We start from the raw sequence: 15,079 nt of genomic DNA, 5'->3' as shown, positions 1-15,079 counted from the left end.
GAAAATTCAAAACTAAATTGATGTTTAACTCATTAAAGTTAAACCGCTTGTTAAAGGTGGTAGGGTGGACTTTATTCGGGACCACCATGGCAGGTGTGGGGACCCCTGCAGTGGGATTTTGCATTGGTAGGAGAGATGGGGCTCAAGTCTGAATATAGCATCGCAAGAGGGAATTGGTCGCCAAGGAGGAGGATGGGGAGGGGGGGTCAGTGGGTGGAAAGTCACTAAGAAGGAACATCAGGGGTACTGGGGCATTCTAGCCAACTGAGCTAACAGGATTCTTGCTGGGAGGCAGGCCAGGGTGCCCAGGAGCCACCTGGGAGACGGTGGAGGATGGGGAAGCTACCAGAGGTGGAAGGTGGGGGTTCTGGCAAAACTAACTTAGCAAAGTTCTTGCTAAACCTGGATTTTGCAAGAAGTACACAGATGGGCCCAGGAGAAGGTTCGGGAGCCCGACTAAAGTGCGGTCAAGCAAAGAATCTTTGTCCGAATCCTGCTCATCTTTTTCTGCCCAGTTCAGATGCTGTCTGCCATATCACCTCAGCCCGGGGACACCTCTGACTCCTCTAGAAGCCCGTGGCTCCCATCCCCTGTGCCAGCACTCTGCAAACATCCCGTGTCTTTTTTTTTTTTTTCTTTTTGTAATCCAAGTTACTTAGCACGTAGTGTAATAATGATTTCAGGAGTGGAATTTGGTGATCCATCACTTACAGAATAACACCCAGTGCTCATCCCAACAAGGGCCCTCCTCAGTGCCCATCTCCCAGTTAGCCCAGCCCCCCCCCCCCCTCCCCTGCAGCAACCCTCAGTTTGTTCTCTGTATTTAAGAGTCTCTTAGGCTTTGCCTCCCCGTTTTTGTCTTATTTTTCCTTCCCTTCCCTTAAGTTCATCTGTTTTGTTTCTTAAGTTCCACATATGAGTGAAATCATATGATAATCTTTCTGTAACCGACTAATTTCGCTTAGCATAATACCCTCTAGTTCCATCCACATTGTTGCAAATGGCAAGATTTCATTCTTTCTGGTCACCGAGTAATATTCCACTGTGTATATACACCACATCGTCTTTATCCATTCATCAATCGATCGACGTTTGGACTCTTTCCATACTTTGGCTATTGTCAGTAGTTCTATAAACATTGGGGTGCATGTGCCCCTGGAATCAGCATTTTTGTATCCTTTGTGTAAATACCTAGTAGTGCAATTGCTGGGTCAGAGCGTAGTTCTATTTTTAATTTTTCTAGGAACCTCCATACTGTTTTCCAGAGTGGCTGCACCAGTTTGCATTCCCACCAGCAGTGCAAAAGAGATCCTCTCTCTCTGCATCCTTGCCAACATCTGCTGTTGCCTGAGTTGTTAATTTTAGCCATTCTGACAGGGGTGAGGTAGTATCTCATTGTGGTTTTGATTTGTGTTTCCCTGATGATGAGTGATGTCGAGCATCTTTTCATGCAAAGCATCCAGTCTCCTAAATGGATGGGAGAGATCCAGTTTTTTTAAATTTCCAGTCTGTCACAGATCAGTAACCTTTGTAGACTATAATAAAAATGAATTATGAGGGAAATATATAAAAAAATGCTAGCCCTACTTTTGTGATTATATTTCACAAACTTGAAGTCCGTGTTCAATTACTGTTAACATCTTTAAACCCTTACCTCTGGCTTCTGTACAGACCCCATCACACCTGCCTTGTGACGTGTTAGTGTGCAGGCCCCTCTCACCTGTCAGTTCCCAGGGGTGGGTGGCCGCTCCCAGAAGAAACAAGATCTGGGAATGAATCACAAAGAGAGGCAACCAGGCTTTGCCAGGCATGAGGCATGGCCTGAAAGGGATCAAGGTGGCTATTGAGATTTGACAGTAAAGCCCCAGGATAAAGTACGGTGATATCCCACCTGTTTGGGAGGAAAGTGGCCATGCCATTTGACCTTTTCCCCGGTAAGTGACGGGACTGTTTTCTTAACCACTGTGTCATGCTGCCTCTTATCCACGTGCTACAAAATTCTAGACCGGTGCTGCCTCCCAGAATGTTCTCTGTGTGTGCCATCCATTGCAGTAGGCACGAGCTTCGTGTGGCCAGGGAGCACTTGAGATGTGGCAGGTGTGACCGAGGAGTGATGGAGAGGTGCTGTCTCCAGAGTCTAACATCTGGAGTGAGGTGCCATTCTGGGACATCCGTTGAGCCAGACCACATGTTCTCAGCAGGAGCAAAATTGCTCCCAAGGCAGCAAAGGCCGAGTTTTTGGGATAAGGGGGAGCAATGTACTCTTTTTATGCAAAGAGCACATGTATACATTTAGTACCTGAACAGTGTCCTGTAGTATTGAAAGATCATGGGACAGGTGTCTAAAAGGCTGGGGGAGGGGCAGGGAGAGCACATAAAGATGAGGGGACATGAGAGGCAGAGAAGCACTAAGATACTAGGTACTAGTACTAAGTACTAAGATACTAGTACTACGATACTAAGATACTACCTCACGTGGAGGTAGGTCACATATAAAAAGTGTTTTTGTTGGTCTCCCTGGGAACTGAACCAAACTGCCCCGTACAAGTGGTTTCTAAGGAGACTACCTGCCGAGCTCCTAATCACTGCCACAGGGTGAATCTCTGAAGTGGGCTCACTCTGTAAGGAAGGAACTACCTGTACAAAGATGCAGTTCTTTCTGAGGGAAAGCATCAAATACAAAATTCTTTTTGTCTTTTTAGGTTTTATTGATTTGTTTTGAGAGAGAAAAGCATGAGCAGGGGAGGGACAGAGAGAGGGACGAAGAGAATCCCAAGCGGGCTCCACAGTGTCCGTGCAGAGCCTGACGCGGGGCTCGAACTCACAAACCGTGAGATCGTGACCTAAGCCGCAATCATGCGTCGGACACTTAACGACCGAGCTACCCAGGTGCCCCCACACTAGCCAGATCCCAAGCGCACCTGCCACAGGTAGCTTGTGGTCACTACAACAGAAGCACACAGAGGAAGCACTTCACCATGACGGTTCCGTGAGGCAGCACTGGTCTAGAATTTCACAGCACGTGGATAGAGCCAGTGTGAGAGAGTGGTTAAGAATATGGCCTGTGGGGTCGAGTCTGGATTGGGATCCCAGTGTCCCCACCAAATGGCGAGGGATAAAGGAGGTGACGCATTCCACATGTACCCATTGTGCAGGACACAGTGTGTGTGGTCACTGTCATTTTGATTAGAATTAAGCCCCAGCATCATTGCCATTATTAGCAGGTGGGGTGTATAGACTATCCAGACAAGCTTTCCATGTTCAAGTTAAGTTCAGGAATGTTCCGGTGACTTGTGGAGGTTTTCAAAACAGGCTGTTGCCCTGCGTGTGTTCCCAGCCTCTGTGGTGGCCCATCACCTCTACCCCTGGCACCACATGATAAATAGTCCAAGGGCCTGGAATTGGGGGGCCAGCCCTGCCCCTCATCAGTGATGGCTGGAGAGGTAGAGGGGTAACTCTAGAGGTAAAATGTACAGAAGTACAGTTGTTGGTTCAAATACATTTCTGGTTTTTTTTTTTTTTTTAAATATGTGGTTTTTTGTTTTGAGAGAGAGAGAGAGAGAGAGAGAATGAGTGGGGGAGGGACAGAGAGAGAGGGAGGCATATAATCCAAAGCAGGCTCCAGGCTCCGAGCTGTCAGCACAGAGCCTGACATGGGCTCGAAGCTGCAAACCGCAAGATCATGACCTGAGCCCAAGTCGGACGCTTAGCCAACTGAGCCCCCCAGGTGCCCCTTGAGTTACATCTCTGATCTGTCCAGGAGAATTATAGGACTAAGGTAGATTTGAGGAACGGGAAGTAAAGCCCTTCCCAAAGTAACTACAATACAATCGCTGTCCTCCAGCAGAGGGGAGCTGGCAGACTGCTTTAGGGGATGTATTTGTTTAAGATACTTCCCACCAAGAATCTCATTATTATGAAGCCTTTTATTGCCAGCTGGGTCCTGGAATAGAAGCAGAGGCAGCAGCCCATGGCCAAATCATTAACACAAATTAAAACATATTAGCATATGCTGGAAACAATTACCTACATAGATTTAATTTGTTTCACTGCTGGAAGAAAACCCCGAGAGGGCACAAAACACATACCCAAGAACAGTTCTGCAGCTACCCTCTGAGCCTGTCACTTGTCCGTACCTTCGGGGCTGGGAGCTGCTGAATTTAGACATCGACTCGAGGACGAGACATCTGAAAATACATCCTCGCTTGGACCAGGATTCCATGGGCTTGTACAGGTTATGTGGAGTTTTGTGGAATTGGTGATTTTGTTTTTTAAAATCAACCATTGGTATAAATAATTATTTTGATTGTTTATGAAAATAATGCACAGAGCTCTAAAACGGAATATTCAAGCACAGTTTTATATTCATATAATATACTTAGCAAACTTACATATTTTGCATTATTGTTTGCTCTTTTTTTTAAATTTTTTTAATGTTTTTTTATTTTTGAGAGAGAGAGAGAGAGAGGGAGACAGAGTGCGAGCAGGGGAGGGGCCGAGAGAGAGGGAGACACAGAATCCTAAGCAGGCTTCAGGCTCTGAGCTGTCAGCACAGAGCCCAACGCGGGGCTCGAACCCACGCAAGAATGGTGAGATCATGACCTGAGCCGAAGTTGGCCACTTAACTGCCTGAACCACCCCGACGCCCCTGTTTGCCCTTTTTTTTTAAGAGACTGAAGCTCTAAATAGGGAATCGTTCATTCGTTAATGAATTGTGGCCTTTGGTGTCTCCTGATTATTGTTGTTGTTGCTGCTACTATTTCTTGAAGAGTCGTTATTTTTAATCGTCTTACCACAAGGAGAAGAAAGTCTTCTCGGCACACCAGAGTGCATTTTTCCCAGAGAGAGAGAATAGAATCCAGCATCGGGCTTTTTCTAGAATGTGTCTGTTGCGATATGCCCCTCACTTGGGAATGACAGTCTTGTCCCAGGGGCTGGTGAATGGGCCCTTCCAACATCCTGGGGTGCTCGCTAAGTTGGCCAGAACCCCTTCTCTCAAAATATTAGCTTCCAGAGGAGCAACCAGCAGCCAGAGGAATGACGTGTTTGCAGCGGGAGCCGATTTGTCCTGTCATCGTGGCGATGACCAGCTTCCTTCCAGATTGGTCCTGCACATCGATTATGTACAATTATATGTGAGAAGCACAAGCCCCACTTGAGAAAAATAGGCGAGGCTTTTATAGTGTGAGGAGTGAAAACAAAAGCCACCTGTGCCTGCCATAACCCCCCAGTTTACTACCTTCTCCTGGGGGTCGCCTCACAACAGCTCCTCATCTTTCCCGCCACCCTGCACTTCAGGCTTTGCTAACAGTTAAGGCACAAGTCACACGTGTTGAAGATTCAAGAAGTCATTTTCTGTGATGATTGTTTGATTCATAATGTGATTCTTGTTTTGGAAACAGGGCAGGGTAGAGCCTGAAACGTTCCCCTTTTTTTTTTTTTATAATTTTTTTTTAATGTTTATTATTTTTGAGAGAGAGAGAGGGAGAGGGAGTGGGGGAGGGGGAGAGAGAGAGGGAGACACAGAATCCGAAGCAGGCTCCTGGCTCTGAGCGCAGAGCATAGAGCCAGATGTGGGCTTAAACTCACTGACGGCGATATCATGACCTGAGCCGAAGTTGGACGCTCAACCGACTGAGCCACCCAGGCGCCCCTGAAACCTTCCAATGACAGCGTGCTGAAAGATGGTCTGGTTGCTTCACCACTTACCTGTCTTCCACATAGTAGCTATCCAGTCAACCGCGTCATTTGTCTCCATTTATAGGGGCATCTTCAATGGAAGGCAAGGGTTTCTAGCAAGAAGGGATGTGTGCCTCCCCCTGTAGGGCTATGGTTGGCATTCTAGACAGCCTTTCCCCTTCCGGACTACATCCAGTCATTTTATAGGCCACCCAACACCATTTGAGACTACAGCTAACAGTGTGGCCCTAGGTCTCTTCAATAAGTAATTTAAAAATTGGAAAAATTTTTTTATATCCTACCTCTTTAAAATGGATATTTTAAGTTGTCTCACAATCAGAGCCATACACAATAAGGCTGTTAACATAGAAGCAATTTGGAAATCATGAAAAGAAGGAGAAAATGTGCTGGCCAGGATAAATAATGAAAGTACTGTGATTTAGTATTGAAGTTGGCCCTGAGACTATCTTAAAGCTCCAACAGTAAGTGGATGATTAAATACATTATGGTACAGTCACAGGACAGAAGATTATGTGGCCATTAAAATTCCTCCTGAAGAATTTGTAATAAGAAAATGCTTATAATACAGTATTAAGAAGAGAAGATCAAAAACTATAGAATTCACTCAGCTATGTTTACAAAAAAGAAAAAACATTGACAGGAAATTTGTCAGAATATCAACTATGACTGATGGAATGGAGTGATTTTTATTTTCCTTTTTTCAGACTACTATATCAAACATATATTATTACTTTCATAGTCACCCATAAAAGTTATCTTGGGTGCCTGCGTGGTTTAGTTAGTTAAGTGTCCAACCGTGGCTCAGGTCCTGACCTCGTGGTTCATGAGTTCAAGTCCCACATCGGGCTCTCTGCTGTCAGCACAGAGCCCACTTCAGATCCTCTGTCGTCCTCTCTCTCTATCCCTTCCTCACTCTCTCAAAAATAAATAAACATTTATTTTAAAAAGTTAACCTTTTTGGCCGACTCTGAGCTTCCTGGCAGAAAAGGCAGAAAGGGAAACAATCACGAGTTTTACAGTATTCATTACGTGATGAAAGAACTCTCCGTTCTTCAAGATAAAGTTTTTTTCTGGATACTGAACTCCAGAAGGGGTTTATCCTGAAGGCTGTGGAGTGATGTGATGTACAATCCTCGAGATTCTCTGAGCAGATGCGGAAGGGGAGCTCCTGTCTCGTGACCAGCCCCACGAGGCACTGGCCACGGGGCTGAGGTGGTGGGATTATGGGGAAGGGGCGCCTGCACCTCACCCCTCTTCCGTCTCCATTCTGTGTTGGCAGTCTTGAAGCCCTTCCTTTGCCCGTTGCGTCTCATGCGAGATGGGCCTAGCAGATGGCAGAGGACAGCCCTCAGCCCTTCATTTCACACCTTGAGGATTGAATGACCACCAGGCCTGGAAATCCGTCTTTTAAAAATCAGCGTAATTTGGGGCGCCTGGGTGGCTCAGTCGGTTGAGCGTCCGACTTCAGCTCAGGTCACAATCTCACGGTTCATGAGTTCGAGCCCCGCGTTGGGCTCTGGGCTGATGGCTCAGAGCCTGGAGCCTGCTTCCGATTCTGTGTCTCCCTCTCTCTCTGCCCCTCCCCCGTTCATGCTCTGTCTCTCTCTGTCTCAAAAATAAATAAAACGTTAAAAAATATATAAATAAATAAATAAATAAATAAATAAATAAATAAAAATCAGCGTAATTTGGGGCTTCTGGGTGGCTCAGTCAGTTGAGTGTCTGACTCTTGATTTCAGCTCAGAGCATGATCCCAGGGTTGTGGGATCGAGCCCCATGTCAGGCTCTGTGCTAGGCATGGAGCCTGCTTAAGATTCTGTCTCCCTCTCTCCTTCTCTGTCTCCCTCTGCCCCTCTCCCATTCTCTCTCTCTCTCTCTCTCTCTCTCTCACTCACTCTGAAATAAAATTAAAAATGGACAAAAATGTCATTTGTCTTCTCCCCCCTCGCAGGTGTTGCTGCCCTGGATTCCAGCGTATCTGGGAAAATTGGTCTGCGTGCCGTCGTCTATTATTTCTGTACCACGATCATTGCTGTGATTCTAGGTAAAACCTATTTCTGATTCCTTATTCTTCTGTAGAATTGTGACTCTTCCTTTAAAAGTAGTTGGGCTTTTTTTTTAATGTGCTTTTTTTTTGTAATTCAGAAAGTAATATTGTCAAATTACCACGAACCTTTTGGGCTTCAGGTCTACACCTTTTCTATGAAGAAAATATAATACTGACTCAAGTTCAGCCATGGTGCTGCTCATTAATGTCCCTAGTAAGAAACAGGGTGACAGTTCTGTGCCTTTATTAGAAGGAAGTGAAGCCAAGAGCTTCTGTCATAGTGGAGTTGAGTCTAATGATGAAGTATTTCCAAAAAGATAACATTTCAGTGCATCTCAAATGGCACATGGTAGTGAGAGCTCACAGCAACTTGCCAAGTATAAATTCCGCTTGAAAAAGGGAGAACGTTCTGATAAGGGAATATAGCTGCTCTCGGACCTCTGGCATTCTTTTACGAAGAGAGTGCGGCCCATCCTTTGTGACCTGGCGTTTTAAGGATGCCCTGCGTGGGAAGAGAGGACTGGATGGTACTCAGATGTTGCAGCCGCGTGACCCTGCCACTCTGCATTAAGAGACTGTTGGGATGAGGTGAGGCAGTGGGGCTGGTAGGCAGGGCACCTGGGAGGGCCTGAACCCTGCCTTAAACCAAAGCCGCGCCTCCTCAGAAGGTTCGTGAGGGAAGCGCACGTGAAGGAAAAAGCGGGTGTGTGTCTCTCCTGCCAGGTTGAGTGGAAAGAGGGGACCACACCCACCTTGTCTTTGTATTGCCCACCGACTCCTCCCACCTGCGAAACCTACCTGCTCTGGTCCTGATGCCCTGCCCACTGTGGATCTGCATTGCCCTTGGGAGGAGTGATAAAGGACACAGAGACTTTCTTCTTCACCCCCTCCAGTCAGGCAGCCTCTAATGACTTGGGGTGTACTCCAGCCTCCCGCCTCTGCTTGGACACCTCAGAGGACAAGAACCCATTACCTCCAGGGACCAAAATGGTGCCCTCAGATACCCACCCCCTCTGTTGAGACAGTGCCTTACAGCAAGAACTGTCTCCCCCTGTAACACCTGTTTGTCCTCCTTCCACCCCCTGAGAGTCACAGGGAACAATATTTTTCTTAACCCTAACCCTTTTTTGGATTACACAACAACCTTCCAGATATCTGAAGGCTTGTAGTATGAAAGGAAGTTAAGGCTTGTTTTGTATGAGCCTCTGGAAAATAACCAGCATCTGTGGATAAAAGTTACATAAAGATATTGAATGGCTTGAAAATGAACTGAGTTGGAAAATGAATCACCCTCACCCCAACCCCTGCCTAGGCTGATCTCATAAGCTAAAGAAAAGAAAATAGAATGTTCTCATCAGCAAGGGTTTCCAGAAGCAATTCTGGAATGCAGCCTCTTCATTTACATTAAAAAAAAAAAATGGGAAGAGTTCCTTCTTCATTTAAATGGAAAAGTAATCAAGGCTGCTTAGAGGTCCCAGCTGAGGCTCAGCATTTTGGCCAGACCGTGGAGTCCTCCTGGTTTTGCCTGGTGCCACTATGCCTACTGGTTCTAAGAAGGCTACACCAGGGGTGCCAGGTGTTCTGGAAGGTTCTTAATGCTCTGTGGTGCTCTCTTGGGCCGCAGGCATCGTGCTGGTGGTGAGCATCAAGCCTGGTGTGACCCAGAAAGTGGATGAGATTGACAGGACAGGAAGCAGCCCTGAAGTCAGTACGGTGGATGCCATGTTGGATCTGATCAGGTGAGTGTTTTGCCAGTGGGGCAGCCCCCTAGGCATGCCGCCTGTGATACTGTGGCCACAGAGGACCACAGCTTGCTTTAATGCACTGCTGTGGCTGTCTTGAAATGGCCGATAGTTTTTGAATCATTGCGTGTTTTCATTTTGCCCTGGACCTCAAAATTGCATAGCCAGTCCTGCTCGCCAAGCCGTGGTTCCAAGAGTGGGAAGACAGTCTCCTCTGTCAGGATTTAGGATGGACAGAGAAGCAGAAAATACAACTTATTGCACTAAGATGCTGGGCTGCGTTGGGGGTCAGCTCTGAAGCATACTTGAAGAAATACCTTCTTTTTTAATTTTTTTTTAAACATTTATTTTCAAGAGAGAGCGACAGAGTGTGAGCAGGGGAGGGGCAGAGAGAGAGGGAGACACAGAATCCAAAGCAGGCTCCAGGCTCTGAGCTGTCAGCACAGAGCCCAACAAGGGTCTCAAACCCATGAACCGCAAGATCATGACCTGAGCTGAAGTTGGATGCTTAACCGACTGAGCCACCCAGGCGCCCCAAGAAATACATTTTTTAATTGCACCGGAGAAGCCCTCTTCTCAGAAGCAATCAGGGCTGGGAATTGGTCAGTTACTTTTAAGATAGCAGAGCAGAGAATCATTAAAAAATGACACAGGTACACATTACATATTTTGTGGACACAAAATTTAAATGTGTTTATTTGCCAGTTTTTGATGTAGGGCCAAAACCTTTTCTTTGAGCGTGTCAGTTGACTGTGATTCTGTATCATTTTTCTTGCACCTGTTGTGCTTGTAAAGGCATGGTGTACAATTTCCAGGTTCAGTTTTCACGAAGTACACAACAAAATCCTTAGAAACTATAAAGAATGCTGAGTGCCACATCCTGCCAGTTTTTCTTTCCATTTCTGTGGACGCCCCTTACCTAATTTACCCACAGAAATTTTAGTCACTGGCTTCGGTCGAGTTTCCAAGCATTGAGTTTAGTTTTGATGAGAAACCACACCTTCCATCTCACACTCCCATTTCGCTGACTCACATCATTTTTAATTCAGTCATTATGCTGATATTCTCATTTGGCATAAAGAATTTGGGAACAGATGCCCCGGACTCTCGGTAGGCATACTTTCTCGTCAATGAAAACAGAAGCGTACAGAATATTAAAGGAGTCTCTTGACTGGGAGTGTCCACCTGCCAATGCATTGTTTCACCGAGGACAGCGAGCGTACCAGTTACTCAGTGACTCAGCTGAGTGATGGTTGTGTGAGAGAACTTTCTAGACTCGGTTGAAGCTCAGCGGGGGAAAAAAATCTTAATACAAGGAAGTATTTTGCAAAGGAGAAACCAGAAGAGGAACCAGAGTACTGATTCTGTATTCTGCTCACCTTCCCCCATGCGTTGGGTGTGACAAAAACAAAACACTTGTGCTGTAACGTGACACTGTTTTTCATGTCTCCAACAGGAATATGTTCCCGGAGAACCTTGTCCAAGCCTGTTTTCAGCAGGTAAGAACGACGACTTTTGCCTTCAGATCGCTGTACTCTTCGCTTTACTGATTAGAATCGTTGTTCCCTGCTGTGACCCAGGAAGTGGAATGAGCACATCAAAAATGGCAGCAAACCCACCCTCGAGCGTGAATGTGGAGCAAATTGCAGGTGCCTCTGGGCTTCAGGTCCCAGAGAAGTCCCTGTTGTTACTGACCCCGCTGCTCCCTTTCCGTGACACGTTCTTGTCCCCAAGAGAGCTCAGATGAAGCCATCAGGAACCTGTCGAACAAAGAGTGTTTAAAAATGTGGGCTCTTGTGCCTGTGTTTTTGAGAACCACGTGATATTTGTGGAGACGCTTAGGCTGTCTCCAGATGCAGGCACTGAAAAAGCAACCCTCCGACTCCCTGTTCCTTTCTCCCTCGTGTTGGGAGAGCGGTATCTAACCCACACGGGTGGTGGGTGTTCCCGGTGTTCGGTCTTTTCCTTAATCACTACGCACCCGTTGCTGACCCTCCGGCTCCCCGGCGATGTAACAAAGCCGTGGTTTTTTTCCTCTAGGAAAGTTGAACAATCTCTTCACTCCCATTTCCTTACAGCCCTTTTCTCTTGTTTATCTGTGCACTTAAGACAGCTGAGTCTATCACGAACTGCCTAATTCATTTACATAAATTACATGAACAGAGACCTCTGTGTGTACCAACAAAAATGGCAATGAAGTTGCTCCCTGCCGACCTCCGAGAGGCACAGAACCACCTCTGTTTCAAGGGTGCCTTTGCGGCTCAGCCACAGTGGTCATTTGTAAGGTTCTTGATGTTGGCAGTGCCTCGAAGGAGTGACATTTATGCCTGGTGTTGTGGTATACTAGCTCTTTCTTAAACCTCTCTGCTGAAGCCTTGCAGGACCAAACAGAGCCGAAGGAAGGGAATTCAACAGAAATCTCACTCATGGACTAGCCCTAAAGGGACTGTTGCTGCTGGAACAACCATCTACTTCTTGACGTTTATTAAAGTCAGGGTGACTACAGTTACCCAAGTAATGAGGTGTTCCTCCCAGATTAAAAATGAGAAATGAATAAACAAATAGAAACAAAATGATTGATAAGATCGCTGTAAGAGTCTGTCTGTCAAAGCACCTCCAAATAAAACCTGTACTTTCGGGGCACCTGGGTGGCTGAGTCAGTTAAGCTTCCCACTTTGGCTCAGGTCATGATCTCACGGTTTGTGGGTTCGAACCACGCATCGGGCTCTGTGCTGATGTCTCAGAGCCTGGAGCCTGCTTCACATTGTGTCTCCCTCTCCCTCTGCCCCTCCCCTGTTCATGCTCTGTCTCTCTCAAAAATAAACATTTAAGAAAACAACAACCCAAACTTTCTTTCCCATTGTTGCCCTGTTAATCTTTTACTATGAAAGACAACATTCTGACATCACTGAATGGTGGCCATGGGAATCAGGGTTTGGATTTTATGGTCTCACTTTGGCTTCCCAAACCTCATGGGAGGTACTATCAAAATCTGTAACCGAGAGAGGTGACAGAAGCAGAAGGCTTCAGTGGCACTCAGTTAGCCAGAGTCACATATTCCCATGGTTTAGACTCAGGTGCTTGAAAAACTCTTATTTTGTTTGTTTCTTTGGTCTTTTTTTCTTCTCCAATGTGCAGTATAAAACCAAGCGTGAAGAAGTGAATACTCCCAGTGAGCCCGGGATGAACATGACCCAAGCATCTGTCACAGCCATCATGACAACTGCCATTTCCAAGGTACCTTGTTGCTCGCGCCCCTTCCCCCCCACCCCCCCAGGCAGGCGCTGAGTCATGGAGCAAGCAGGAGACGGATATACATTCGGTCCTCATTACTTGCGAATTCGTCTTCTTGCTAAAATGTGTTTGCCCCCCCAGAATCAACACAATGCTCTCACGTCATTTGCGGACAAAGAGCGGTGAAAAGTTTAAGTCGCCCAATGCACACATGGCCCTCTGAGGCTGAACAAGGCTAAGCCCTTTTTTTTTTTTTAATAGGCTCCACACCCAATGTGGGGCTTGAACTCACAACCCTGAAATCAAGGGTCACATGCTCCACCAACGGAGCCATCCAGGCACCCCAAGCTCTGCCTTCTTGTTTCAGCTCTCTTATTGTAAACAAGTGTCCTTTGAGTAGCATGTTTAGGCCACATTTTTCATGTCTCTGTGCTTTTTCATGGTGATTTTACTGTTTAAAATATCCCCCAAGCATAATGTTGCAGTGTTGTCGGTGGTTCTGAGGGCGAGAAGGCTGTAGTGTCTCATATGGAAAATTATATGTGTGTTAGATCAGCTTCATTCAGGCTGAGGGTGTCAGTTGTGACTTCAGTGTTAATGACTCAGTAATACACATTACATATTTATGTGTTTCTGAACAGAAACACACCTACAGCAAGGTTATATGCTGATTATCTGATGAAAATGTTGTGAACCCTGGTTCCCCGGAACCTGACCTTATATTTCCCCTGGGAGCAAGGATTCAGTATTTGCTAACTCACTGTTGGTGGGTGGCACTTTGTAAAACATAACCACCAGGCATTACGAGAAGCATCTGAACCACCCAGAGAAGAGGGTGAGCCCCATTGCGTCTACACCCTCCACTACTCCATTGAGTTGAGTTGGGCACCTCTTGCTTTAGAGTTGCAAGACAAGGCCACGTTGCTTCTCCAAAACTCTCCACCCAGATGTGATTCGGGGTCCGGAGTTTTCCACTCTCGACGGGCCATGTGGCGCAGGCACTGTGTGTCATGCAACTCAATTCAGTGGGGTTGGGAAGCACCCTCCAGGACAGAGGACATCAGTATGCCTGCAGCAGAACGCCCTGCCAGGTAAAGAGGAATAAACCACAAGCAGCCTCACCTCAGTTCTGCCACCAGGAGTTCGCCATCCAATTATGAATAAAATCCATTAGGTTTTGAGAGCGGTTGGCCTTTCAGCTTTGGAGATGAGACTGTGTGGGCCCGAAGCAGTAAATCTGTAGTCCTAGAGAAGGTTTCTGCTGAGCGTTCTCTGCCCCCACGCAGAAGGGAACGATTTAAGGAAGAAAGAAATGTTTGGTAGACTTGGTTCAAATCAGAGAGACCACGGTTGGCTCCAGCTTCCTGCTGCAGGAAACATTAAGTTCTCCGACTGGCTCTGTGGCCCTCCATGGCCGGGCTCCTCCCTGGTTTCCCGGCTCCCTTCCCAGTGGCCTTTTCTCTTTCCCATCCAGACCCACCTCCTCAGTTACTCCTTATTCCTGCCTTTCCACGTGGTTCCAAAAAGATTGTTTTTTTTAATTTTTTTTTTTAACGTTTATTTATTTTTGAGACAGAGAGAGACAGAGCATGAACAGGGGAGGATCAGAGAGAGAGGGAGACACAGAATCTGAAACAGGCTTCAGGCTCTGAGCAGTCAGCACAGAGCCCAACGTGGGGCTCGAACTCACGGACTGTGAGATCATGACCTGAGCCGAAGTCGGACACTTAACCGACTGAGCCACCCAGGCGCCCCCCAAAAAGATTTTTTTGAGCACTCCCTGTGAGCCAGGCCCTGCTGGGCATTGGGATGACAGTGGTACAAAGACAGACATGGCTTGTGCCCTCATGTGACGAGTGATGAGTATTGCAATAGGGAAGGACAGGGTGCTTACTCCAGGGCTTTTAACAGAGAGGCTTAAATTAGTTTGGGGGCCATAAAGGATGAGTGGAATTCTCCAGGCAGGGTGCAGCGGCCTGGGGATGACTTTGGCCTCTGCTTATGCCATGTTTCTGGTGTTGGCCTTCATCTCTTGGCTGCCCCTACCGCTCAGGCTTAGCTTTCCCTAACCGCCGGTGCCCCCAGTCAATCTCCGCCCGAGGCCTGTAACTTGACCGCGCAGTTAATTACACACCCTCCCACTACCATTGGTTTGTTTTTCTCACGGTTAATCTTATCTGTCTAGCTGTATTTTAAGACTTCTAAGTCACCAATGCAGTCAGCACACTCTAGCGCTCGATAAATATGAGTTTGAGCATATCAGATGATAAGTAAAAAATGGCACCCCAGTAACTTATCAACCATATATAATACATTATAAACCTGGCTTGCGGCACTCAGATCATGTTATCTCCCT

At 46.7% G+C, this 15,079-nt stretch overlaps 1 protein-coding gene across 1 annotated transcript in view; it reads left to right on the top strand.

The window, feature by feature from the left end:
- The window catches only part of SLC1A1 (solute carrier family 1 member 1), a 42,826-nt gene that overhangs the window by 11,536 nt on the left and 16,211 nt on the right, over nucleotides 1-15,079 (top strand). Inside the window, exons 2-5 of the mRNA XM_049633124.1 lie at nucleotides 7,652-7,744; nucleotides 9,372-9,486; nucleotides 10,946-10,988; nucleotides 12,628-12,726. Coding sequence (XP_049489081.1) covers nucleotides 7,652-7,744; nucleotides 9,372-9,486; nucleotides 10,946-10,988; nucleotides 12,628-12,726 — 350 coding nt within the window. The remainder of the gene's footprint in view (nucleotides 1-7,651; nucleotides 7,745-9,371; nucleotides 9,487-10,945; nucleotides 10,989-12,627; nucleotides 12,727-15,079) is intronic.

The sequence above is a fragment of the Panthera uncia genome, chromosome D4, assembly GCF_023721935.1.
Source record: "Panthera uncia isolate 11264 chromosome D4, Puncia_PCG_1.0, whole genome shotgun sequence".
Lineage (NCBI taxonomy): Eukaryota > Metazoa > Chordata > Mammalia > Carnivora > Felidae > Panthera > Panthera uncia.
The sequence above is the reverse complement of the archived record's forward strand: the minus strand, read 5'-3'. Positions and strand labels throughout refer to the sequence as shown.